Genomic DNA, 24,940 nt, shown 5'->3' with positions numbered 1-24,940 from the left:
ACATCTGGGGTTTTGTTCACTTGTTAGTAGCCAACCATATTTATACCTTTTCTTTTACTTCAGAAAGGTGCTGTTGATTCAAAGCTGACCAGTTTTCGTCAAGCTGAAAACATAGTTCACATCATTGACATGAAGCTGATGTCATTCAGTTCATTCCTAAAACACCAGCAGATGTTTAAAACGTGATTGGTTAAGTTTGCATATAGTGTGTTGTAATGTTCCGGCCTAGATTAATGGGAATTATAATTAGTGTGATGTCAGACTGTCCTATTAAAACAGCAACAGCTTTAAAACAGCAAGGCATTCGGTGAACCGACACAGTTTGCTAATTTCCTTCATAAAAGCTTCTGGCATCTGCTTGTGGACTCAAACAAGTGAGTTAATCTCCTCCAGTTTTTTGTTTTATTGCTGTTTTGTGTTTAGAATTTAATTAATTCTGATTTAGCCTAAGTGTCGTTAACGTATTTTTTTTAACAGACTTGTCAATGGAAGTGCAGAGTATCTTGATTTCAAGTGAACATTTTTCCATGGCTGGCGTAAACAGTCACATGACCAGAGCTGTTTGGCCTTCTGATGCCCTTCAGAAAGAACGACCATATTTTATACATACAGGCTAATATTTAAAATGTCTATAATGAATAATTAAGACTGTTCGGTCTCATATTATAAAACTGTACATTTCCAAATATTGTTACATTATATAAAACAAGGAAAATATATACATAAATAGGCTACATATATATGTATATATGTAAATCCCCGGTCTCATAACTGCGTGGAAAACGTTTTTTAGTTGTTATCGTTAGCCTATATAGGTTTGGGTATTATATGATAGTTAAAACATTTTGGGACGAAAATGGGGATTTCTGAAGCTTTTTACCTCATTTCTTCAGAATTATGATTCACAATTCAAGACCCCCGGAATACCAGACGCTGGCGACGTCTGCTGGTCACACGTATGTAAATGCAATTAGAGGACCAACCGCAAGAACACCGGTACTCAATATTTGGTAGAATATATGTATTTTTCCATTTAAGTTTTTGTTTTTGAAGTATTTTTTGGGGGTATAAATGGAGCAGGTGAGGGAAAGTAGTAGCCAGAAACAGGCAATGAATCCTTGATAATCCGTCAGAGATTCTCCATTAACTAATAGATTAAAAAAAAAATCTAATGCTTTAACAGCAGGCACATAGGCTTTTTTATTTGTATGAAATACATTATTGTTATTCATAATTTCTTTCAGAATGTACCCTGACCACTTCCTAGTGACTGCTGTGACCTTTCTGCTCCTGTTTCCTGGGTTTTATTCCGCCATGGCTGTGACGACCTTGCAAAGTTTTCGTGGCTGTGCGGTACGTGATTTTGCTTTTGTGGCCAGGAAGCCAGGATGCAGGAGTCTGCGAATTAACACCGAGGCATGCTGGGGCCGCTGCCACACCTGGGAGGTGACCAAAACCTGCTATATTCAACTTATTTATAGAAAAATATGAGAACACGTGGTGTATACGTATTTATTTCTATCACAGAGGCCGGTTCCAGAGCCGCCGTATGTCCAGAGGCACCACCGTGTCTGTACCTACAGCCGAACACGGCACCTGACAGCACGTTTACCAGGTTGTCGCCCTGGCGTCTCCCCAATCTACCATTACCCTCAGGCCTTACAGTGTGACTGCACCTACTGCTCCTCAAACCACACAGAGTGTGAAACCTTTTAAGGGCACACACACACACAACTGATTCATACACATTCTCTTTGCTTATTATGTAAAAAAAATTTCATTTGTTATGTAAAATATTATTATGCATTAGATGTCACAAAACATGATTTAACAATAAAACATAGCCTAGAAAACATCATGTACTCCTTTATTTCAAACGATTAGACAGATTTTGTGCAAACATCACCTTCATCACCATCATCATCCGTAAGATACATTCTTTATGTCATTAGGTGGCACCGACATTAGAAAAGTGATTTTTATTTGAACTAGAGAGTATCTGATGCTATTTGCCTGTGTATTGTATTGCTTTCTGTCTTTACACCACATCTGAGAACATTTCACTCATGCTGTTTCAAACTGTGTCATCTTAGAACTTTAGATACAAGATAAAAAGAAAAGGAGATTATTTTATTATACTGTATAAAAGTTTGAGGGTGGTAAGATTTGTTTGAAATGTTTTTGAAAGAAAATATCTTAAGCTCAAAAGGGCAGCAGTAAGTAGAAACAGTAATATTGTAAAATATTAAAATTTTAAATAATATTTTAAAATATATTTTAAAATGTCATTTATTTCTGTGACGACAAAGCTGCATTTTCAGCAGACTTCAGTGTCACATGATCCTTCAGAAATCATTCTAATATGCTAATTTGGTGCTCAAGAAATATTCGGTATTATCAATTTTGAAAACAGTTGTGCTGCCTGATATTTTTGTGGAAATTGTGAAATTTTTGTTTTACCCAGGTTCATTTGATAAATAGAAAGTTCAAAAGAAAAGCATTTATTTGAAATAGTTTATTTTTTAAATGCAAAATATTTTACTGTCACTTTTGATCAATTTAACGCATCCTTGCTGAATACAAGTATTAAATCTTTACTGACCCCAAACTTTTCAATGGTAGTATATTTGTATGTAAATTTACAAGTAAAATAAAAACAAGCAAATAAACAAACTGCATATTTGAATAATTACACACCAGTCTTGTCCAGTACTGCATGAGTGACACGTTCTTTATGTAGGATCTCAGTAACGGGATCTGTGGCACATGTTGCACCGACAGGCGCGCGCAGTCAAGATCTCCATATCATGATGACGGCCTCGAGGACAGTGCAGACGAACTTTGATCTGAGAAAAGACCGAAGGAACAAAATATTATCTTTAATAAATGATTTCAATTCTCTTGAACAATTTTGACAATGTATTCTGAAATGATTCACCTAATAGAATAAAACAGAATAGATTGTTATTGCATGACTGGGCCGGTGGAAATTATGTCCAGAAATCCACAGAGGACCATAACCATTAAAGTCTTTAGTCATAATGGTTCATAATTGGTTCTTCTGATGTAGAATTGGTCTTAGTAATATAATGGTTAGTCGATGGTGATAGTGCTGTACCTTGGCATCCTTGCTAATCGTGCAGCAGCGGGAAGCAGACGTTATGTTGCGGGTGAAGTTGGAGGCCAGCAGCACAGAGTAGCGCGAGGGGAAAGCGCTGGACTCACAGTAGCCCACGCAAGCGTACACCAGCTGAGTTCCTCGACAGGTCCCTCGCTTGTCTGTCCGTATGGTCACGTTGAATGCTGCGTGTAGACAGAGGGGTAAACTAGTACTTTTTTTTTCATAAGAATGCGTTTGATTGCTTCATAAAAATGAGGTCGTTTCCACTCACGGTAAAGGTGGCAGCCAGGGCTCAGGGCTCGAAAACTCCAGCTAATAGGCATTAACAACACCAACAGAACCATAGGCAGCATAAGCACTGCCAGATCAGATGTTACGCAGCGGAACATGGTGATGTTAACCTGCAAGAGTAACAACAATTTAAGCGAATTCACTCAAGAAATGCCACTAGAATATATCACCAGTACACTCATTTTGTTTTCATACACTCTTTTGGTAACCTGGACCAGTGGCTAAACATCTTTTAGTGCTTCGTGACTTTAATAAATGATTTCATACCGTTTACATAAACATTTAAGTCATTTGGCCCTTTAGAAGAATAATTTCTGTGAGAACTGACCAGACTTTCCTGACTATTGTCTTGGGAGTTCATTATTGGGAGTTGTCAAAATAATCTGAAAATTAAACTGCCACTTTCCCATCACAATGTGTGTGAAGGTTTCCATGCCGTAAACGGGTTTATATTTATTTATTAGTAACTAAATTTTATTATCATGTGTCTGGTTCATCGTGTGTAATATGTGAAACAATTCGGAACAATTATGAAATTGTTTTTTTTGTCCAATATAATCAGAATATACATGTAGCCTACGCCTACGTTTTTTTTCTTTCCTTCTATCTCTAGTTTGAAAACATTGGTCTTTTTTTACTCATACACATAAATAACTATACTTGGAGAATTCAATTTTTATAGACACTTTCTTTTCTTTTTTTGCCTTTACTATATATATATATATATATATATAAAAATAAATAATTTACCACACACACACACAGCCTACACTGTAAAATCCAATAGTTTACCTTACTTAGATTTAATTAGTAATCTTTACTTAGTTGTTATACTTACTAGGTTTTATTAAGTTACAGTCTTGAATGTTGAATTTTCAATACAACTGAAATATTTGAGAGAACATCACATAAGCTAACTTCATATTCAATTGATGTTGATTTTCCTCAAATGTTTTTTTATTTTTTTTATTCACCATTATAGTGATTAGCGTTCCCTTTGGTTGGGCACTTGGAACTTTGTTTATGTTACTATAATTATCTTTCTGTTAATGCACCAATGCATTGTGAAGGTAGAGTAATTTGACTTAAAGGGAAAAAAGGTAATAAACAGATTGCTTTTAGAAGGTGACTTATCTTCTAATTAAATTAATGTGTTATTTTTTTGTGCTTGTGTTAGTCAATGAACTTTTGCAAAATTTATTTTTCATAAATACCTTAAGAAGTAAATGAAAGGATCAAGTACCCCCTACAGTTCTTTTTTAGTTACTAGAACTCTTGTGTAAGTAAACTATACTAACTAAGCATTTGTCAGTACAACATACTATTCCTATTTCACTTTGCTTAGTTTTTTCAAGGCAATCGGTTTGCATGCTTTTTTTAAGTAAGCCCAACTAATTAGATTTTACAGTGTATAAATATATATATATATATATATATTAAACTTACTTGAACAAAATATATCTACATTTTAAATATCTATCCAACAATCTACATGCATGAAAGTACACACAGATCAAATTAGAATTAATTGTTTAAAGCAAGGAGTGTGAAGCTTGCTTTTGCTGCTGTTGAACCGACAGATGGATGGATAGATAAATTAAAAGAATTATACTACCCCTCAGGGAAAAGTCTCAGAAATAACTTTTGTCCACAGCATAAATAATAGGTAATAGAGAAATCAGCATTAGTTACATTAATATTAATCTCATACCAAGACATCCACATTACATAAAGTGAAAAAGGCAAAGTTGTACCTGTAGATGTGGATACTGCTTCAAAGCCAAAGTGTGTTCAGATAAGATGTTGACCTCAGACAGGTGTGCAGGTGTGAAGTTGTCTCTCACAGGGCACATATATGTAGTGCAGGTAGAACTGAGCTCTCAGTTTCCAGCATAGTCACACCCACTTACCAGTGTGTCCTCGTGCATGTGGATGTGGAGAACCGGACCCTCCCCACTGCCATTATTCCACTGTTTTACTGCACTTGCTGTTGTTCCCTGTCCCATCCCATTTCTTTTCATTTTGCCTAACTTTATAACCTTTTGCACGTGATTTAATCTCTCGTGCTCTGGTCTTTGTCATGCATGATATAGGGCCAAATCATCTCAAAACAAACTGCTTTAGGTCTGTAAACCCATGCACAATATCTGAACAATTCATGTGAATATGAAGACTGCATGGTAAACAATATAAACAAGTGTAAATGTTTTTAAATATTCACAAATCAAATGGATTTTTGGACCACTATTAAATTGAAAATTATGCATGCCCGTTAATTGCAGAGACCAACACTGCAGATATTGTGTTGACACAGCTGGCATCATACTAAAGTGAATTTTTGGTCATGTAAACATCTTATTCAAAACATCAACCTAACCATTTATTTATATTTGCACATGTTTATAACAAATGTAATTTTTGGGTGGTATTAAACCCTGTTGTGAGAAGTCAAAATACTAAAAAAATACATTTTTGGTTAAGAAATCATTTTTTGGATTTTAATAAACCACTGTGACAGAAATGAATCTTTCCATTAAGGGGTGAAATCTTCTTCCGTAAACTGATTTCCAGGAATTTCTGTATTATTGTTCAGTACAAAAATGAGAATTAGCAAGATTGAAATACAGCATAATAATGGTGAGCATCCTCATTATTTCCTGAAGAGCATGGAAAGAGTGAAGATGTCATGACTTTGTTTATTTGAATTGTTCTGAGTATATAGAGTAGAGTATAGAGCAATATTCCAACAGTTGTGGAGAATATGATGACTTTTTAAAGGCTTTACCAGAATGTACACTGTACAAAAGTTTAGGGTCTTTTATGCTCACCCAGGCTGCATCTAATCAAAATACAACAACACAGTAATATTGTGAAATATTATTACAGTTAGTATATTTTAAAATGTAATTTATTACTGTGACGGCAAAGCAAAAATTTCAGCAGCCATTCCTTTAGTCTTTGGTGTTACATGATATATAACATTTCTTATTTTTATCAGCTGAAAAGAGTTGTGCTGCAGAAATCATGATACTTTTTTTTTTTTTGATGAATAGAAAGAATAATTTATTTTAAGAATGCTTTGTAACAATGTCAGTCTTCACTGTTAATTTGGATCAATTGAATTAATCTTTGCTGAATAGAAGTATTCATTAAAAAATGATGTGCATGTACAGTAAATGTTGTTGTTGATGCTGATGCTATTTTAGTGCAAAAGCTAAATTGAAAGTCCTTTACAATGCATTCCTGGGTGCTGACTATACTAGCAAACTACTATTAATCCATTCACTTTCTAACACGCACAATTCATTATGTCATTGGAAATGGAATGGATGACATAATTCAACATCCTCTCGACCCACCTCCCCACAACACACACGCTCAGCATGATTCATACTTCAAGGTCTCCAGGGTTTTTATCACAGAATGGAGTGTAATTATAAAAAGATATTAAGATTTATACAGGGCCAGCTTCTCAAAAAAAAACGTCAGAGTTTGATTGACACGGAGGTTTAAAGGTCGAGATATTAATATAATCAGCTCATCAAGTGAAAACCTGAGGCCATGCCCTCTCCTGTTGTTTTGGCAGCTGCTATAAAGTGCAAGCGGATGTATTAATAATCTAATTCTTCATGACTCTACTGGCTTCCAGGTTACAGCGATACGTAAACTCTGAAAATAAAAACAAGAGAGATAAATCTGGGCTTAAAGACGTCTATTTTTGATACTGCAGTAGGTGAGTTGTGTAAACTCCACCGAATTACTGGAGTCCTCGCCAGAGTGAACCAACATCATCATTTTCTCATCGCCCACCACAAACAAAATGAGGACATGACGGAATTAAAAGTACATGTCAAATTCTGTTCTCCGCTGGCTTATTGATTTGTGCATCTCTTTCTATGCGGAGGAATTGGATGAGATGGGATGTTATTTTAACAGCTAAATTATTATGTTCTGCCTGCAGATTGAGTGACAGCTTCATTGAGATTGCGCCCCATGCTCAGGCTCCTCTGCTCTGCTGTTTCATAACTGCTGCATGTGACTCAACACCTCATCACTCGGGTCAGCAATCTTATCAGCTTATCAACCATCACTGAAAACAAAGTGGAAAATCCCACAAATGTCTCCTTGTGTCTGTCTGACAGCAAGGTCCCATGAAACGTATTTATAAACACCATCCTCTAATTGTATGGCTTTGTTTCATCATCACTCTGAATGGCCTTTTAAATGATTGGCATCTGTTTACTGTATATGAGTCATGTGATGAAATTTGGGCCTGTTCTATTGTTGTTTTATTCATTATTATTTTATTTCCATTTATGTTGCATCGTGACATTATGCATCCAGCAAGGACTTTAAAGAAGTATTAAAATGACACTACAAGTGTTGGAAAAAAACAACTAAATACACTTTGAGGGAAAGACAGATTTGCATTGGTGAAGGACAAGACTTGACATTGATTTATTACCTCATGCAGCACATAAACACACTTACTGAAAGCACTCTGGGGTTTGCTTATTATCCTTGTGTTGGTTCATAGTGCCCTCTTCTGGATAATCCATTGCAGTGGTTTGGTCTGTCCTCATTGGGTCACTAGCACACTGTGGACTTTTCAATATAGACTGTTTCTCCTGTGGGCATTTACATTTACTTTCATCAGCTTCTGACAACCACAATGATAGGAATCAAGCACCATGGCAAAACATTACGTATGGAATTTTTACCACAAAATAATTTCAACATAACTTAAGAAATGAATATTTAACAAAAGACACTCACCATGACGGAATTAAAAGTACATGTCAAATTCTGTTCGCCGCTGGCTTATTGATTTGTGCATCTCTTTCTATGCGGAGGAATTGGATGAGATGGGATGTTATTTTAACAGCTAAATTATTATGTTCTGCCTGCAGATTGAGTGACAGCTTCATTGAGATTGCGCCCCATGCTCAGGCTCCTCTGCTCTGCTGTTTCATAACTGCTGCATGTGACTCAACACCTCATCACTCGGGTCAGCAATCTTATCAGCTTATCAACCATCACTGAAAACAAAGTGGAAAATCCCACAAATGTCTCCTTGTGTCTGTCTGACAGCAAGGTCACATGAAACGTATTTATAAACACCATCCTATAATTGTATGGCTTGGTTTCATCATCACTCTGAATGGCCTTTTAAATGATTGGCATCTGTTTACTGTATATGAGTCATGCGATGAAATTTGGGCCTGTTCTATTGTTGTTTTATTCATTATTATTTTATTTCCATTTATGTTGCATCGTGACATTATGCATCCAGCAAGGACTTTAAAGAAGTATTAAAATGACACTACAAGTGTTGGAAAAAAACAACTAAATACACTTTGAGGGAAAGACAGATTTGCATAGGTGAAGGACAAGACTTGACATTGATTTATTACCTCATGCAGCACATAAACACACTTACTGAAAGCACTCTGGGGTTTGCTTATTATCCTTGTGTTGGTTCATAGTGCCCTCTTCTGGATAATCCATTGCAGTGGTTTGGTCTGTCCTCATTGGCTCACTAGCACACTGTGGACTTTTCAATATAGACTGTTTCTCCTGTGGGCATTTACATTTACTTTCATCAGCTTCTGACAATCACAATGATAAGAATCAAGCACCATGGCAAAACATTACGTATGGAATTTTTACCACAAAATAATTTCAACATAACTTAAGAAATGAATATTTAACAAAAGACACTCACCGGTGTGTTCCAGGCGTTGGTATTTTTCACTGCTGAACAAGAGTCAAAGACTATAGTTAATTTAAAGCATGTGTCATAGTGAAAAGGTGATATTGAGAGGACTCCCACCTGCATATGGAAAGGCTGGTTCACGATACTCCACATACAGCGTGATTAGGAAGGGGTATGGAGACAGTTTTACACCCTCTTTCATGAACTTCATTTTGGACACTTGTTCCCATTTACTTTTGTCTGTAAGTGTGGTGTGTTGTCAAGGGAAGTAATGGTCCATTATTTGTATAAATTGTAGTTATCACCTTTAGTTTAACTGACTCTGAATGCAACAGCAGTTCAGTTTTTATTAAAATGACAAACATTTAAAAAAAAGAGTCAAAGTCAAGACTCCCTGAGTTCTTTCATACATTTAAAGGGATAGTTCAATAAAATGGAACTTTGGTTATTATTTACTTAACCTCATGTATTACTTTTTTCGTCTGTGGAACATTAAAAAAATGTTATTTACAAAATGTCTTAGCGGTTTTTTTTCCATAAAATGGAAGTCAAAGGTAACCAGAACTGTTTGGGTCCTGACATTCTTCAAAATGTCTTCTGTGATCTGCAGAAGAAAGATAACAGCTCTACAGGTTTGGAACGACAATTTCATTTTTGGGTAAAGTTAAATTCAGAGAAGCATACAGGGAAAAATGTTGAAATGCTGGGTGGTGAAGGGGTGAAGACCATCCAGGTTTGCAAGTACCGCACGCACAGCATTCTGCAAAACAAAATCAGATTAGGAATGAAATCTTCCCAAGGTTTACTAAATCAAATCCAAAATGATAATCCTGGTCTTAAAAAACCTCCAGCTCCTCACTGACTAGCGCTCCATACAGCATTTCTTCCGCATGAACGCTATAAAAGACAATATCCAAATCAGATAGGCTATTTCTAGAGAAATTACCTCTTTTTTAACTAATATCAAAAGGTAGGCTATATTGTAAAGGTATATTGTAAAGGTAAAAATCGAAAAGGTATTCAAAATAATATAGCATACTTTATATTAAACAAATAAAATAAGCTTGTATGGTCTTGCCTGCTCATGTCTCCTCTTCTTATCTTGAATTTGAAGACTTGTTGTCCAGCCTGAAATAATCTGGTCTCAGGTACAGGGAAGGAAAATGCCTGGATTGACATTGTTACTCATTTATGTATAAATGGAACCTTCACTGGAAAAATATTAAACAAGAAGTATGGTATTACCTATATGATAAATGTATGTTTTACGCTTAACGTTATATGTGTATAGTTTACAGAAATCCAGATTACTAAACAACTCCAGCTTGCTAGGACAAATGATCAATTCCCTGAGTTTCTGTAATTTATAAAACCAACACAGAATCGTTTAAATTTTTTTTTTTTAAATTTATAAATGGAAATGACATGGTTAATAAACACTCGGGGGCAAAAGTATAAGTTACCGTAACGCCTCAAGTATTTCGCGCCAACTGTTTTAGAACGTTGAAAAAGAGCGCGGACACTGCGGCAGTGTACCATAATGAAGCACAATTAGGTCATGCCCTCTGTTGCCTGCTGCCCAAGCATAGCCTCTCTCGAGAAGATGTTTTTATTACTAGTAAACTGGGTCCCAAAGATCAGGGGTCCAAAGCCAGAGATGGTTGCCTGAGGAGCCTGGAGCAATTGGGATTGGGCTACATTGACCTATATCTTATTCATTGGCCAGGTACTCAAGGGCTGCCAGCGGGGGATAAACGAAACCCTGAAAACCGTGCTCAGAGCTGGACAGTCTTGGAGGAGTTCTACTCAGAAGGAAAATTTCGGGCCATTGGGGTGTCTAATTACACAGTAGAGCACATGCAGGAGCTACTGAAGAGCTGTAAAGTGCCCCCAGCAGTTCTTCAGGTGGAGTTCCACCCAAAGCTGGTTCAAAAGGACCTGAGGGCACTTTGCAAGGAAAGAGGGGTGTGTTTTCAGGCATACTCGTCTCTTGGAACAGGGCTTCTACCATCAGACCATGTGGTTCTGGATTTAGCAAAAAAGTATGGGAAGACATCAGCCCAAGTGTTGCTGAGGTGGGCCGTACAACAGAACATTCCAGTACTGCCAAAATCGCGTCAGCCAGAACGTGTGGAGGAGAATGGGCGTCTGTTTGACTTTGAGATTAGCGAGGAGGATGTGGAAAAGCTCTCCGCTCTTGATTGCGGGGAGAAGTTCTGCTGGGATCCAACACAAGTGTCTTAAAGACAACTCATTGACAAAAACTCAAAATGAATTTTTGATTTACCGAAATTCCAAGGTTGTTCAGATTTACAAATTTACATCCCACAGCATAATCTACATGGCTCTTTATTTTATGGTTAGCTTGCTACTTTATCTTTTGCTTGACCATTTGAAAGGGAACTGTGAGAGTTGTTCTGATGCAAACAGTATATTAAACCAGAATTGAAAACAACTGAGGCATTAGCAAATTCCCATAGAGTATTTAGTTGGTTAACTCTGTAATAGTGTCAGGATTTTTTTTTAAGCCGCATGTCCAAGGTCAACCTCTGTTTACAATTTGCACCTCACATAAAACAAAGGAGTAGAGAGTGACTAATGCACAAGTAAACAACTGCAGTTTGATACATTGCCAAATTCTATTACATGAAGAACAGTACTTACATTTTACGTTTCAGAAAGAAGAACAACCTTGCTGAAAGTGATTTATTCATTCTTAGTAGGCTATATTGGTTACAAACAATAACATCACAATAAAATGTTGTTTTTAATTAATAGAAAAGTTACAAGGCATTGAAAATCTGTTATGTTCAAGTAATAACAGTAATGTTTGATTGTGTCCCCTGCTCTCTTGGGTATTTAGACCCATTCTTGTTTTTAAGCTTTTGTGCTTATTAGTTGTAGAAACTTCCTGTAGATTTTTATGAGATGGTAATAAAGCAAAAGGATTCTTCAAAGTGACCAAAGTCCCTTTACAGTAAAAACCGATTTTATTCAGGTAATGTATAATAAAATACCTTCAAAGTCTATGATTTGAACAAGCTGATATCCAGCTTTCTCACATTCATGAGATTTACTGCGTAATATTCCCAGAGCTCAAGGAAAATGGGAGATTCTCCGGTTTTGTCATTTTTGTGGGCTAGCACATGCCAGTGAGAAACCGATAATGCTTTTCCACAGTCAAGGGTCCCAGTGCAGTTCATGAAAAGGGTTTAAAACCAGTCGATGGAATTATTCCATCTCTTCACAGCAGTGCATCCTTTTCTTCTGCCGCCAATTGTTATGTACAGTAGTCCTCTTTTCTCTCTTCTTCCATCATTCATTCACTGTCAGTCACTCTGCGGGGCGCGACTCAGCATCAGACTCTTTGTGACTCCAAAGGAAGGCCAACCAGCTGGGGGACTGCCGCATCTGACGTGTTGTTCCTGCGCTCTTCACCCTCTTCATCTGTAAGAGATGCAAGATAAGAAAATCATTTGAATTTTCCATTGCTTAATAAGTAGGTAAAACAGAGTTTTAGTTTACCTTGCATGTTGATCACTATTCTTAATGGAACTAGGTTTCCTTACCCCTTTATCAAGGAGGATGTCAAACTCATCACTCATTCTCCTTAGCTGTTGGCCATATTTCTTAGCTGCCCACAAAGCAGGAGGAGCCGAGCGAGATCTAGGCCTGAAAGGATCACCTCCAACCAAATCGCCTTCATCTGCTGCCCCGGTCTCCAGCAGGTCCTCATCATTCATGGAAAGATTCCGGTGTCTCCCTAGTTGTTCTCCTACAATGACATTTGATATTGAATGACACCTGATCAGATCAGACCTTACGTTAGAATACATTTAAAGTATCTCTTAATGTGAAATAAATTTGATCCATTATTGGTTTTAAAAGCTAAAACCAATGCCACCACAGAGTGCCTTTGAATGTACAATGTACTACATTCTTGTATTTGCTTGTAATTGTGGTCTGCTGTGCTGTGTATCCAGGATACAACAGAAATGACGTGTGTTCTTGTAACTATCCTACAGGCCCTTGAGACTGACTCACCTTTCAGCCTATCAGGCACAGCGAGATGCTGCTTTCTCTGTGGTGATCCACTGTTATTTTTCACCTGGCCTGATTCCTCACAGTCTTCTGATGTCTCGGTCTCTGACTCATTGTCAGAGATACTGAACATTTGTGCCATGATTAAACTGCAAGTTAAAAGAAAAACTTGATTAATTACATTTTCATTTATGCGCATTTCTAAATATGCTGTTTAGGTAAATGGAAACATGTTGCTGTTTGTGTGTTATTTCACATTATGAAATAGCTTATCCTCAAACAGATCAACTAAGAGCAGAGTCAGGATCAACAATATAACCTAATAAGCTACCGGTAAAGATGAGGCAAACAGTGCAATACTGCTTGATTAATATAGGCAACACTGTTGCGCAGTATTTCACTCTTGAGCCACCACCAAAAAAAACAAACAAACCAGTGTTATGGTCTGAACTCAGACAGACTTTCTCGACGCGATCGTTTATAGTGAAACCTGACCACAGACGTATTTCTCAAAGCTGATTTCAAAGAAATAACCTGCATTATCTGACAATAAACATAACAATAACAGTATTACCAATACCAGGTTTTTTAAATTTAGTTCTGCAAATGCTAACTACTTATGCTTATCGAGTTACGTGTCATAATTATTACATTTCAAGATACGGTTGTAATCTCACACGGTCACATATAAAAACGGGGATCAAGAGGAAACTTCTGTTTACAACTTTGAGGCTCAGTGCCACCCAAAACCCTTAAACAGAGGTTGTAACTTTACCGTCCGACGACCGCGGGTTGATAACTTAAAAAAAAAAAAAAGTTTCAGCCCTGCTTTGTAGTGTTTTCAAAATCGCGTCGTGTATTTGTTTAATTATTAATATTTAAACTATCGAGTTACCCTCCCGATTTTGGAGTCTGTCGGCGTCCTGCTTACAGTCTTCCGGGTGATATGGGTCTGTGTTTTGGATTCCTGCTGCGGTCCTGACACGCACCCGTGATGTGGGGAGTAGAAGCGCAACAGCAAATCACCTCCAACTCCCACAGTGCAGGACACTTGTAAAGAATAACACATTCATTGAAATAAACACAGGCGTTGTTGTATTTATTAAACGTTTCAGCCCTAAATAATTTTTTATAGAAAACCACTTTAAAAAGAATGGACCCTCATTTACCAAATAAATGAATATGAAAAATGGATGACTTGAAATAATTTTATTATTTTTATTTTCGTTTATCAGGAGAGTGGCAGTTAAAGAGTTTTTGCTATGGACAACGGTTATTATTCAGAAATTAATGTCAGTCAATAGTGGCATTGAAAATAAATCGATAATGATAAAACGTTTGCTTTTATGATAATGACTGCGATAATGATGCAATAAAATTACTGGGAAAAAATAGGAAAAACTTCTGCGCTAATTAAGTAAAATAAAAAGAAAATGTTTATAATTGGGTGCGTAGATTAAATCAATAGAGAAAAATACAAAAAGGCAAAGGCAAAAAATCCGCACACCAAACGAAATGCAAAGTTAAAGGTCCTTTGAACAAAAATGTATTCCTGAACATTTACATGAAGGTGACAACAAAAACTAAAGTGCACAAACAAAAAAGTGACTGCACACACACACACACACACACACACACACACACAAAAGCAAACGTTTCAGTCCTTGCTGGACTATCTTCAGTGTTAAAAGGAATATTCCTAATAGGAATATTGCTAATAACCTACTCCTAAATATAATGTAGAAACTTAATATTTTCTGTAAAGCTGCTTTGCAACGATTGGTATCGTGAAAAGTTTAGGCTATCTATACAAATAAACTTGAATTGAAAAAAACTAGAGTTGAATAGAAATATAATTATAATAAATAATTATATTATTATATTAATATCTAATAAATAAAATATAATTATGAGAAGGAAAGCAATTTAATTACTGGGTACATATTTAATGTTTTGGTCATTTTTAGATTTTTATGTCCTGAATTGAATTATGTCCATGTCACGTTTAATAACTATTAATGGTGGTGTGTTTGGTAGCTACATGAAACACAAGATGTCGCTGTCTTGCATTGCGGGTTTGTGTTTTGAGTTGATATTACGCAGGGCAGGGGTTGTAATAATTAGCATCAAAATTCTCACGTAGTGTCATATATTCAGTAATTACCTGACTGAACACATTTTCCCTCATTAAATAGCCTGAATTTAATTTGCTTTTTATATTGTGACACAGGTATAAAAAGTTCATAATTGTATAATAAAAAGGGACTTTTAAATTTAACCTCTCCTCCATATGTATTCATTAACGTATTATAGATAAATACAATGTTGTTTTGTCCACTCTAAAACGTATTTTGCCGTAAAGAATCGTTCAACAGTAATACCGGAAGTAAAAGCTCCAGTCTTTTCCCTCTCTCTTTCTCTCTGGGCGCTGTGTTTGTTCTCTAGTGCGCGTCGCGAGGATATGGAAGATGGCGAGCGCCGAGACAGCGGCAGAGCACGAGCGAATCCTGCGTGAGAGGTACATATTTAATGTTTTGGTCATTTTTAGATTTTTATGTCCTGAATTGAATTATGTCCATGTCACGTTTAATAACTATTAATGGTGGTGTGTTTGGTAGCTACATGAAACACAAGATGTCGCTGTCTTGCAATGCAGGGTTTGTGTTTTGAGTTGATATTACTTAGGGCAGGGGTTGTAATAATTAGCATCAAAATTCTCACGTAGTGTCATATATTCAGTCATTACCTGACTGAACACATTTTCCCTCATTAAATAGCCTGAATTTAATTTGCTTTTTATATTGTGACACTATTGTAGATAAATACAATGTTGTTTTGTCCACTCTAAAACGTATTTTGCCGTAAAGAATCGTTCAACAGTAATACCGGAAGTAAAAGCTCCAGTCTTTTCCCTCTCTCTCTCTCTGGGCGCTGTGTTTGTTCTCTATTGCGCGTCGCGAGGATATGGAAGATGGCGAGCGCCGAGACATATTACGCAGGGCAGGGGTTGTAATAATTAGCATCAAAATTCTCACGTAGTGTCATATATTCAGTAATTACCTGACTGAACACATTTTCCCTCATTAAATAGCCTGAATTTAATTTGCTTTTTATATTGTGACACAGGTATAAAAAGTTCATAATTGTATAATAAAAAGGGACTTTTAAATTTAACCTCTCCTCCATATGTATTCATTAACGTATTATAGATAAATACAATGTTGTTTTGTCCACTCTAAAACGTATTTTGCCGTAAAGAATCGTTCAACAGTAATACCGGAAGTAAAAGCTCCAGTCTTTTCCCTCTCTCTTTCTCTCTGGGCGCTGTGTTTGTTCTCTAGGGTAACCATGAACTTAGGACTGGTGCTGGTGCTTTTTTTGGTCATTCAGTGTTCCTGTAAAAAAAACAAAACAACAATAACACTGATAAGATATTATTATTGTTAATATTATACGAATTCTACTAATAAGAACAATATAAAAATGCACTAAGGATTAATGAGCTACTGGATTCATGAATATTAATCAGGTTGTGCGCCTTCGCTGGAACTGATTTGCTGAAATCAAAACAGGGACGATTTTTCTATTTTAATATATTTTAAAATGTGATTTAAAATGCATCTGTGATCAAAGCTGAATTTTCTGCAGCCATTACTCCAGTCTTCAGTGTCACATGATCCTTCAGAAATCATTCTAGTATCATTTGCTGCTCAAGAAACAATTTAATTATAAATAATAATAATTTATTATTATTGCTGCTTCATATTTATGTGGAAACCGTGATACATTTTTCAGAATTAATTTTATATATAGTAACAATGTTTTGTAGGCTAATGTAATAATGTGGCAATGGTTTCTTAAGATCTACTTATGCTTCTGATGTTTTTGGTAAACGCAGCCCTATTTGAACAAGCACTCTGAGCCATGCGTCAGCAGCGAACGCTGTCTGTGATTGATTGGTTCTGTCTTTCAGCATTTGCGTGTGTTCCGATGAGCAGGAGAAATGGTTCTATCCAACACAATTATTCGCTAAGAAGCTTTTTTTATGCACCAAATTTCTTGATAAATAAATAAAATTAAAAAATGCACTTTAGAATCGATATTTTTATGTGAGGATCGATCCTTTTGATACAACACCAGTATCGAAAGTATCGATGCTCAAGGATCGATCCGCCCATCCCTGACGGAGAGTGAAACTCTTAAGCACTCAGTCAGAAGTGTTCTGTGAGTGAAAATATATCTGTGCTAATCATATACTCAGCCTCCAACTCACACACTGGCGAGTAAAATCTGATAATTTATTAGCCATTGGCTAATATTAGACATCATTTAGTCGCCCAGAGTGAAGATTTAGTCGCATATGCAATGTAGAGGGTTGCTGCACATTGGAAGGACATCAAGTAATGCAGAGACTTCCCATGTATCATACTGTAAGGTCAAGTTGTGTAATAAAGCAAGGGTACATCACTCTTGTTTGCTAATTGGCTGTGTGGAGCTAATGGACTGTGTGTTCTCTCTGTGTTTCCAAAGGACAGTGCAGGGCCTCTCGCATTCTGATGTGCTTTTAGATGCCTTGTAATGGATGGCACAATACATTGCCAGACAAGGCTCAATAAACTGTAAACAAGCTAATTGATAACAGCATTTTTTTTGGGCTGAAACTTGTGAAACAGGACCCTCTGGCTCCTGATCATCATTTCCGCTGTCTTTTTTCTTATCTCCTTAATTTAGATGTCTGTTTTTTTGTTGCCATTTTTAAATGCCTCTCATTTTAAGATTGGATACATTTGATAGTGGGTTACTTTTAATCTGTTGCTATAAACAGGTTTAACATCCTCATATCTCTATTTTAGTACTTCTTTCTGAAGGCTGAAATTTTCTGCTTTTTGTGGCACAGCTGTCAGCGAATGTGACCTGTTTTTCACAAAAAACAGTGTGTGTTTTGTTAGTAGAAATGGCGTAAATTGGCATCAGCATTTGTACCATGGGCTGTTTGTGTTATATTGTGTCCATGTGATAGTTGATGTCTCATGCAACATGTTTTCCTTTCTCATGTGCACAGGCTTGTAATCACATAGTATTTAAATGAGACTCCTAAGTGTGTGAGTGCGTACTATATTTGGCCTCACATGAAGACAGATCATACAAGACTTCTGGGGCTCTAGGTCTGAAATGTGTGTTTATATCAGAGAGAGAACGCTGACAAAGCCTGGGTTGGTCTGCCTTAGTGAGTCAGTTTCCCCAGACTGTGCTGCCTCCACTCCTGCTCAGCCCAGACTATAATTATTTGATTATTTTGATCATTTCATATAAATGGACTGGTTATGGCTAGTATTAGAAATTGCTTTATGCAGTCTGTAGTGTACAAGTAGATTTCAACGCTCTATAGAAGAAGTGATTGGCTGTGTCATAATGTGCACACACGTCAGGACTTGTGATTACATTCCTATGGTTAAGCCCTGTAGTATGATGTACACATAGAAGAAAGAAAAATCAGTCTGCTATTCCTTGGTCCATTCATCCATCCCAAGATATCTGGTAGTTCTAAAATTGCCATGAAATGGAAATTCACCTTATCTATTGTCTAAATGCACATTTTTGATCAAATTGTGAACAATCAAAATGTCCTAACTTGATGTTCCGGCGGTGAAACGTCAGACTTGTTGCTGGTGAAGTATTCTAAACCCACCCCTTACAATCGACTGCTAGCTCACATTCAAATCTGCCTCCATCCAATCAAAAACTGATGGATAGAGCCAAGTCCCACCCTGCATTTTTTCCTTTTTGATAACCTGTTTAAAGGGGTCATATGATGTTGCTAAAAAGAACATTATTTTGTGTATTTGGTGTAATGAAATGTGTTTATGCGGTTTAAGGTTCAAAAAACACATTATTTTCCACATACTGTACATTATTGTTTCTCCTCTATGCCCCGCCTTTCTGAAACGTGTCGATTTTTACAAAGCTCATCGGTCTGAAAAAGCGAGGTGTGCTCTGATTGGCCAACTATCCAGAGCGTTCTGATTGGGGCCTTGCGGCAACCACATGTGACGACCCCGGGCTGGACTCTGCTTTGTCCACGGTGAAAGCCGATCCGGTGATCCACAGCGCACCAAGAGCTTGTAACACTCCAAAGAGAAAGGAAAAATTGAAATCGCACCATACCCTTTAACTCTTATCACAATACAGGAGAAATGATCTGTTGCTACTTCCATTGTACCTCAACTTTAAGATGGCACAGAAGTGCTTTGCTTTTATGGAAAACAAATTCCTTGTATGTGTAAACATACCTGGCAATAAAGCTCATTCTGATACGTGCAAAGTTTGGTGCAAAAGTAAAATGAAAATTAAATTTTATAATTTACATTTGCCATTTCCAACAGTAGTCTTAATATGTAAATTGCACGCACATTTGAACGCTTTATAAGTTGCGAAATTAAAATGAAAATAACACAAATTGATTTGATATGTGTAACATGTCCAAGCAGAAATGGTAGCAAAATGATCATTTAAATGCTATTTGTCCTAAATGCATTTAGACTAACAGAACACTTAGGATTGCATTTTCATCATGACGCCGTGGGATATTTGTAGCAAAATTCAATTTGAAAATGCATTCCGAGCTGACCACTCAGAACGACTTATTAGCCTACAACACCTTTAAATACTTATTCAGGGAAGTACAGCAGGAGGCAGGAAATGGTTGAGTATTATTTTAGGTATAAAATATCATTATTGTAATGCTTGTAATGTCCATTTATAGTCTTTACACAGCAGCTTGGCTCCTTAAATGTTTAAACACCAGCTAATTTCAAGACGCTGGCGTCACGTGCGTCACCCGCAGTGTAAGACACTCAAAGCTCAAGACGTTCGGATAGTCGTTCGATCGGTCGTTCGAACGAACGTTTGATTGCATTTTAAATTGAATTTCGCTACCTATATGCTTCCATATGCTTTTAGGGAGATTCCTGCTTGCTTAAACCCATTTCAGTCTGCCTGGTTAAAAGTGAACAACCATTTAGTTATAAAGATAAATCTTTTGCATTTCTTCTTTTGCAGTTTTGGTCTTTAGTTTTGGGTTTTGAGTGTTGCTATGAAAGCAAATCCACCAATTCAGAGGTTTTCAAACTGAGGGTAGCATAGGGGTTGCAACATTATAAATATGAAAATATTAAATTGACTCTTCGCAAAGACCTGCCCCTATTAGTTACTGTTGCTATGTCTGACAAGCCATGGTGCTTTCACGCCACACATCATGTTCTCACACAGTGAAAAATACATTGCGGAGCAAAGAGGACACTGGCAACGCACCGACAGACAAGACAAGAGCAGGTTGCTTTAGGTATGAAACAGTCGCAGCTTTCAAATTTTGTCTTTTTTTAAATTTTTTTTAAAGAAAGTCAAACAATAAATGTTGTGATGGATTGAAGTAGCGTCTCAGTTCAAGCATCACATGAACCACTCATCTCTTCCTCTTTGCTAGTTATAGCATGAAATAAACATGAATGAACATCAGAAGGTATCTTGTTTCAACCGTGGAAAGACATCAATTAAAGACATTATAGATTAACGTTGGTCGACTTGAACTTGAAAAATGGTGTGTCCATTTTTCAAGTTCAAGTCCACCAATGTTAATCTACTCTCCTGTCTGGTTTGTTTGTTGGACAAAAATGGCAGATTCTACGTTATGATTGGTCACTTCGCCTGTCAATTAATTCCCTGCGAAGGGTCAATTGCATTTTGTCTTCATGGAAAATTGACTAGAAATACATAAACAGAAAATTGTCAAATAGGTTAGTAATTCCTGTTTCTACAAATGAGTAACATTCTGTTTCCTGTAACACAATTGTTGCAATTATAATGTTTAGCTTTTTAGTAGTATTGCTGTGCAGTGTTGGTGTCTGATTAATCATTTTTGGCTCGTTTGTGTATAGTTACTGAATGTTTTATAATTCAGTAACATGACTCATACTAGTGCCACAAGTATATAAAATTAATAAGCAGTGACTGACAACCATATTAAACTGCAGTGTGTATGTGGCCCTTAAGCCCAATTTATACTTCTGCATCGAACCTACGCCGTAGCCTACGCATAGACACACACACCCTACGCCGTAGATGTGCACCTCTCCAAAAATCTAACAGCACGTCAATGCTACACGGACCGCAAGCGCTGTGATTGGTCTGCTAGAACCCCTCCCTCCGTATGTACTTGAGTTTTGTGTGTGTTTATGTGCACTTTAATATATTGTAATGTTACACCTCCTTATATAAAATAAAACAAAGCAAAGAATAAGTCTTCGGCTTTTGCCGTGGTACTGCGGGTTACACCAGCAACATTCCCGTGGACACTGCAGAGTAGCGGTTTGCATGTGTACTGCACGTCGACACGGACAACGACGCAGAAGTATAAATGAAAACTGAAGCATAGCCTACGGCATAGGTCTGACGCAGAAGTATAAATCATCCTTTAGATCTCAAATGTAAGAAAATCTGAAGGAATAATATTTAGTCTTGACTATGGGCTGTACATTTCTTCAGTGTGTGTGTATGTAAAAGTGTGCATCTCAGAGTACCAGGAATGAGTAGTCAGGTTTTTTGTCACATGCTAGACACTTGACTGTTTGTTCTACAAATACTGACTCATCAGTCGCAGACTCTCTCTCTCTCTCCCTCATCCTATTTCTCTTGTTTCTGTTTAAAAGTTTAAAAGTTCTGTGTATTTTCAATGTCCTTGATTTCCTGGACTTCGTGTAGGCAGTTGCTGTCTTGACCCCTGTAGGGTGATTAACCACTTCAAAAAGGAAGAGAGGACTGAAGCTTTGGAAACACAGTTCTTCGTTCCAATTATGTCAAGAGGAATGTTGTAAATATTTTGGACTCTCTCCTGCATCCACCTAAGGAATTTCGAACAAACACTTCACAGCACTTTAGTCAAGTCAAGTCAAGTCACCTTTATTTATATAGAGGACAACCACCTAGCAGTGCATTACAATAGTCCAGTCTAGAGGTCATGAATGCATGAACTAGCTTAGCAATTATCGTGTTGAAACATTTCTCAAAGGCTGCTTATTTAAAGAACAGAGGCAGAGAACTGTATCAATGTTTCATAGGATTTCCATGGCTTGCATTAAAAGAAAATATTGTAAAAATATTTGGTTATATATATGTGATGAGCTACATTTTCATATTTTATTCATTGGTAGGTGGTTTAGGCTCTTTAAAGTCTATGTCTGCATGATATTCTGGTCCCTAGATGTGGCTTGGGATTTAGAACTAACACCTAACCCTATGTAAGTAATATTAATAGTGATGAGGCAACTAAAGTTATACATTTTAACCAATCTGGAAGCACAAAAGCATGCACACACAATGTTCACAGTTGGAAGTTGGCATTCATTCCACAAGCCACCAATCAGTTGTCTCGCCTCTTCTCCATTTCGTTCTGTTTACTTGCTGAACAGTGGGGAATCTTCAGACTGGCAACCTATGACCTTTACAACAGAGCTGCAATCACACACAGTTAACCTGCAAACAATACCCTTGATGATGAAGGAAATCACTTATGGATCTCCACCTTTAGGGTGCCAATACTGGAGCAGAGGTCTGCAGCTATTTGCAAGAAACCCCTTTAGTTATAAAAACCCTTTATGACAATACACTTTCTTTAGTTTCTGTTATATAACTGGTTTTTCTTGTATTCTTTTTTTATTATTCCAGTTTTCTTAACTTTAGACATTTCTTGCAATTGGGCCCTGAGCTGTAAGCTACCTAGGAAGCTACATTTCTGTGACTTTACAGGGCTCCAGACTAACTATTTTTACTAGGAGCACTGTAGCCCCTGACTGAAAATTTTTAGGAGCACAAGCAGAATATTTAGGGGCACTCCTTAAATCAGCCTGCAATGCAAGAATCGTTCACATATTACTGACAAAACCAAATACACAAAATAATGTTCTTTTTAGCAACATCATATGACCCCTTTAACTCAGAGATTACTATGTGCAGTATTCTTATAATTTCAGAGAGATATGACATATGTAAGGGATAATCAACGGTTAGCCGTGCATTAAAGGATTTGGTTGCCGCCGCGAAGTGCATTTAAAATCCTTTAATGCATGGTTAGCCGTTTATTATCCCGCTTATTCCATGGTAATTTGCCAAGTTATAGACAAGTTAAAACTAGTATTTCTCTTTACAGCGCAATATTTGACCGAATGGGTAAAAATAATTTTGTCAGTTACGGCACGTTAGCTCTAGCATTCTGTCTGCTTCAAATCAGACACTGAGATGAAATAGTGCGGTAAGATCACATTTATTTGAATGAATTATAACATGTATTTCAATTAATTATCGATCGAGAGAGAGAGAGATATTGTGTGTACCTGCGTGCTGCGTGTCTCTCTTTACAAACAATTACTTCAAAAACAGCCATTTTACCATCGCTGCTGAGGAATATAATGTAGCGATCTAGTATCTAGGCTATTTTATTAATAAAAATCACGGGGAAGCGTTGACAACAAGTTTGTGTGCAGCGCAATCTGCGATCTCTCTCTCTCTCTCTCTCTCTCTCTCTCTCTAAATAATTTCAAATTTGGGAAAGATCTGTTTTCGAATGTCATTATAGTTACAGCAGGTGGTTATGAAGTGTAGCTCTGTTTCTATTTCTCCTTGGTAAAGTACATGCATAACCTGCTCTCTCTGGGCAGCCAGCTCTTTCTGTATCTGCCTCTCTCTATAGCCAGGCTGTGGTCACTGAGTCTGTAGCCTACCGTGTCACGTTTTTTCTCAGTTTGTGATCTCTGACTGTGCTCAGATATTCTGCTGTTGTGTAATCTCTCTTTAGGGCCAAATAGCATTGCAGTTTACTTTGATTTTGTGTTGTTTTGTTCCAATAAGCTAGGTAGATTTCTTTTTGTGCATGAATCATTTGGTTGGGCCGAATTCTGTGGATGAGGGTGTCAGTGTCCTGAGGCTGGTTATTGTTAGTCGTGTTAGTCTGGTTAGTCTGTTTGTGGAGCCTCAGGACCATCAGAATGACCATCACTCTCTCTCTCTCTCTCTGTGTGTGTGTGTGCGAGTGATGTGTGTTGGTTAGTGTGCATCATTTAAAGCAGTACATTAATATGGAAAGGTGATTAAACTGACTAGGAACTACCTGTGCATTATACTGCATACCTGCCTGCCAATCAGAATCCAGTATTCAGACAGACCATGGAATAAATATATATATATATATAATATGATAAAATTTCTATTGTTTTGCATTAATAAGTGCAGTTACTAATTTGCAAACAATGCGCTGTTACTTTAATTCAGCAGCAAACATAGACTCTGTGTGGAAACGATCTCTGCACTGCTGCAGATGCACCGCTCGTGGAACATACTGACGGACCGCAGCTGTGTGCAGTGTTAATCCGGTGCCGCTGCATGTCGTCCCAAACCTCTCACGGCAGACGCGTCATCAGCTTGAGATCGGCCTTTTTAGAGACCGCCGATCAAACATCCCAACGTGATTATCGGCCGATAGAGATCGGTAGCCAATCAATCGGAGCACCCCTACTCACAATTATGACTTTTTAATAGAGCCTGACCGATATATAGTTTTGCCGATATGAGCCTGTCGCCGATATATCGGTATCGGCGAATATGCCGCCGATATGAAATTTTTTTTACAGAACATATAACGCCGATAAAATGCTTGAAATGGTGTAATTACTTAGTTTGTCCAGCAGAGCGCGCTCCATTGTTTGCTACTGGTGACCTGGATG

At 37.2% G+C, this 24,940-nt stretch overlaps 5 protein-coding genes across 7 annotated transcripts in view; 2 read left to right on the top strand and 3 right to left on the bottom strand.

Annotated features, from left to right (window-relative positions):
• Window positions 1-2,689: 2,689 nt before the first annotated feature.
• Window positions 2,690-5,225, bottom strand: gpha2 (glycoprotein hormone subunit alpha 2). Its single transcript, XM_016566165.1, has 4 exons — window positions 5,167-5,225; window positions 3,393-3,522; window positions 3,119-3,303; window positions 2,690-2,846 (listed from the first exon to the last, which is right to left on the bottom strand). The coding sequence occupies exons 2-4, from the start codon at window positions 3,508-3,510 to the stop codon at window positions 2,745-2,747; spliced, it is 405 nt and encodes a 134-aa protein (XP_016421651.1). The 5' UTR covers window positions 3,511-3,522; window positions 5,167-5,225; the 3' UTR covers window positions 2,690-2,744.
• Window positions 5,226-8,848: 3,623 nt separating this feature from the next.
• On the bottom strand, window positions 8,849-10,019 carry majin (membrane anchored junction protein). The gene is made up of 5 exons (XM_016566122.1): window positions 9,974-10,019; window positions 9,813-9,888; window positions 9,246-9,368; window positions 9,138-9,166; window positions 8,849-8,989 (listed from the first exon to the last, which is right to left on the bottom strand). The coding sequence occupies exons 1-5, from the start codon at window positions 10,007-10,009 to the stop codon at window positions 8,849-8,851; spliced, it is 405 nt and encodes a 134-aa protein (XP_016421608.1). The 5' UTR covers window positions 10,010-10,019.
• A 358-nt stretch (window positions 10,020-10,377) lies between these two features.
• On the top strand, window positions 10,378-11,560 carry LOC107750633 (glyoxal reductase-like). The gene is made up of 2 exons (XM_016566121.1): window positions 10,378-10,386; window positions 10,641-11,560. Exons 1-2 carry the CDS (start codon window positions 10,378-10,380, stop codon window positions 11,370-11,372), a joined length of 741 nt encoding a protein of 246 aa, XP_016421607.1. The 3' UTR covers window positions 11,373-11,560.
• Window positions 11,561-11,824: 264 nt separating this feature from the next.
• badb (BCL2 associated agonist of cell death b) lies at window positions 11,825-14,199 on the bottom strand. Of its 3 annotated transcripts, none has more exons than XM_016566164.1 (4): window positions 13,945-13,980; window positions 13,173-13,318; window positions 12,698-12,903; window positions 11,825-12,575 (listed from the first exon to the last, which is right to left on the bottom strand). In XM_016566164.1, exons 2-4 carry the CDS (start codon window positions 13,309-13,311, stop codon window positions 12,462-12,464), a joined length of 459 nt encoding a protein of 152 aa, XP_016421650.1. In that variant the 5' UTR covers window positions 13,312-13,318; window positions 13,945-13,980; the 3' UTR covers window positions 11,825-12,461. The 3 variants fall into 3 exon arrangements, with proteins under 3 accessions (XP_016421650.1, XP_016421649.1, XP_016421647.1); XM_016566163.1 differs by lacking the exon at window positions 13,945-13,980 and adding an exon at window positions 14,065-14,199 and having other exon boundaries at window positions 11,826-12,575; XM_016566161.1 differs by lacking the exon at window positions 13,945-13,980 and adding an exon at window positions 14,070-14,198 and having other exon boundaries at window positions 11,828-12,575.
• A 1,438-nt stretch (window positions 14,200-15,637) lies between these two features.
• LOC107750632 (exocyst complex component 6B-like) overlaps window positions 15,638-24,940 on the top strand; it is a 39,939-nt gene continuing 30,636 nt past the window's right edge. The window contains exon 1 of the mRNA XM_016566120.1: window positions 15,638-15,687. Coding sequence (XP_016421606.1) covers window positions 15,638-15,687 — 50 coding nt within the window. The remainder of the gene's footprint in view (window positions 15,688-24,940) is intronic.

The sequence above is a fragment of the Sinocyclocheilus rhinocerous genome, unplaced genomic scaffold (assembly GCF_001515625.1).
Source record: "Sinocyclocheilus rhinocerous isolate Xijiao unplaced genomic scaffold, SAMN03320098_v1.1 scaffold19, whole genome shotgun sequence".
Lineage (NCBI taxonomy): Eukaryota > Metazoa > Chordata > Actinopteri > Cypriniformes > Cyprinidae > Sinocyclocheilus > Sinocyclocheilus rhinocerous.
The sequence above is the reverse complement of the archived record's forward strand: the minus strand, read 5'-3'. Positions and strand labels throughout refer to the sequence as shown.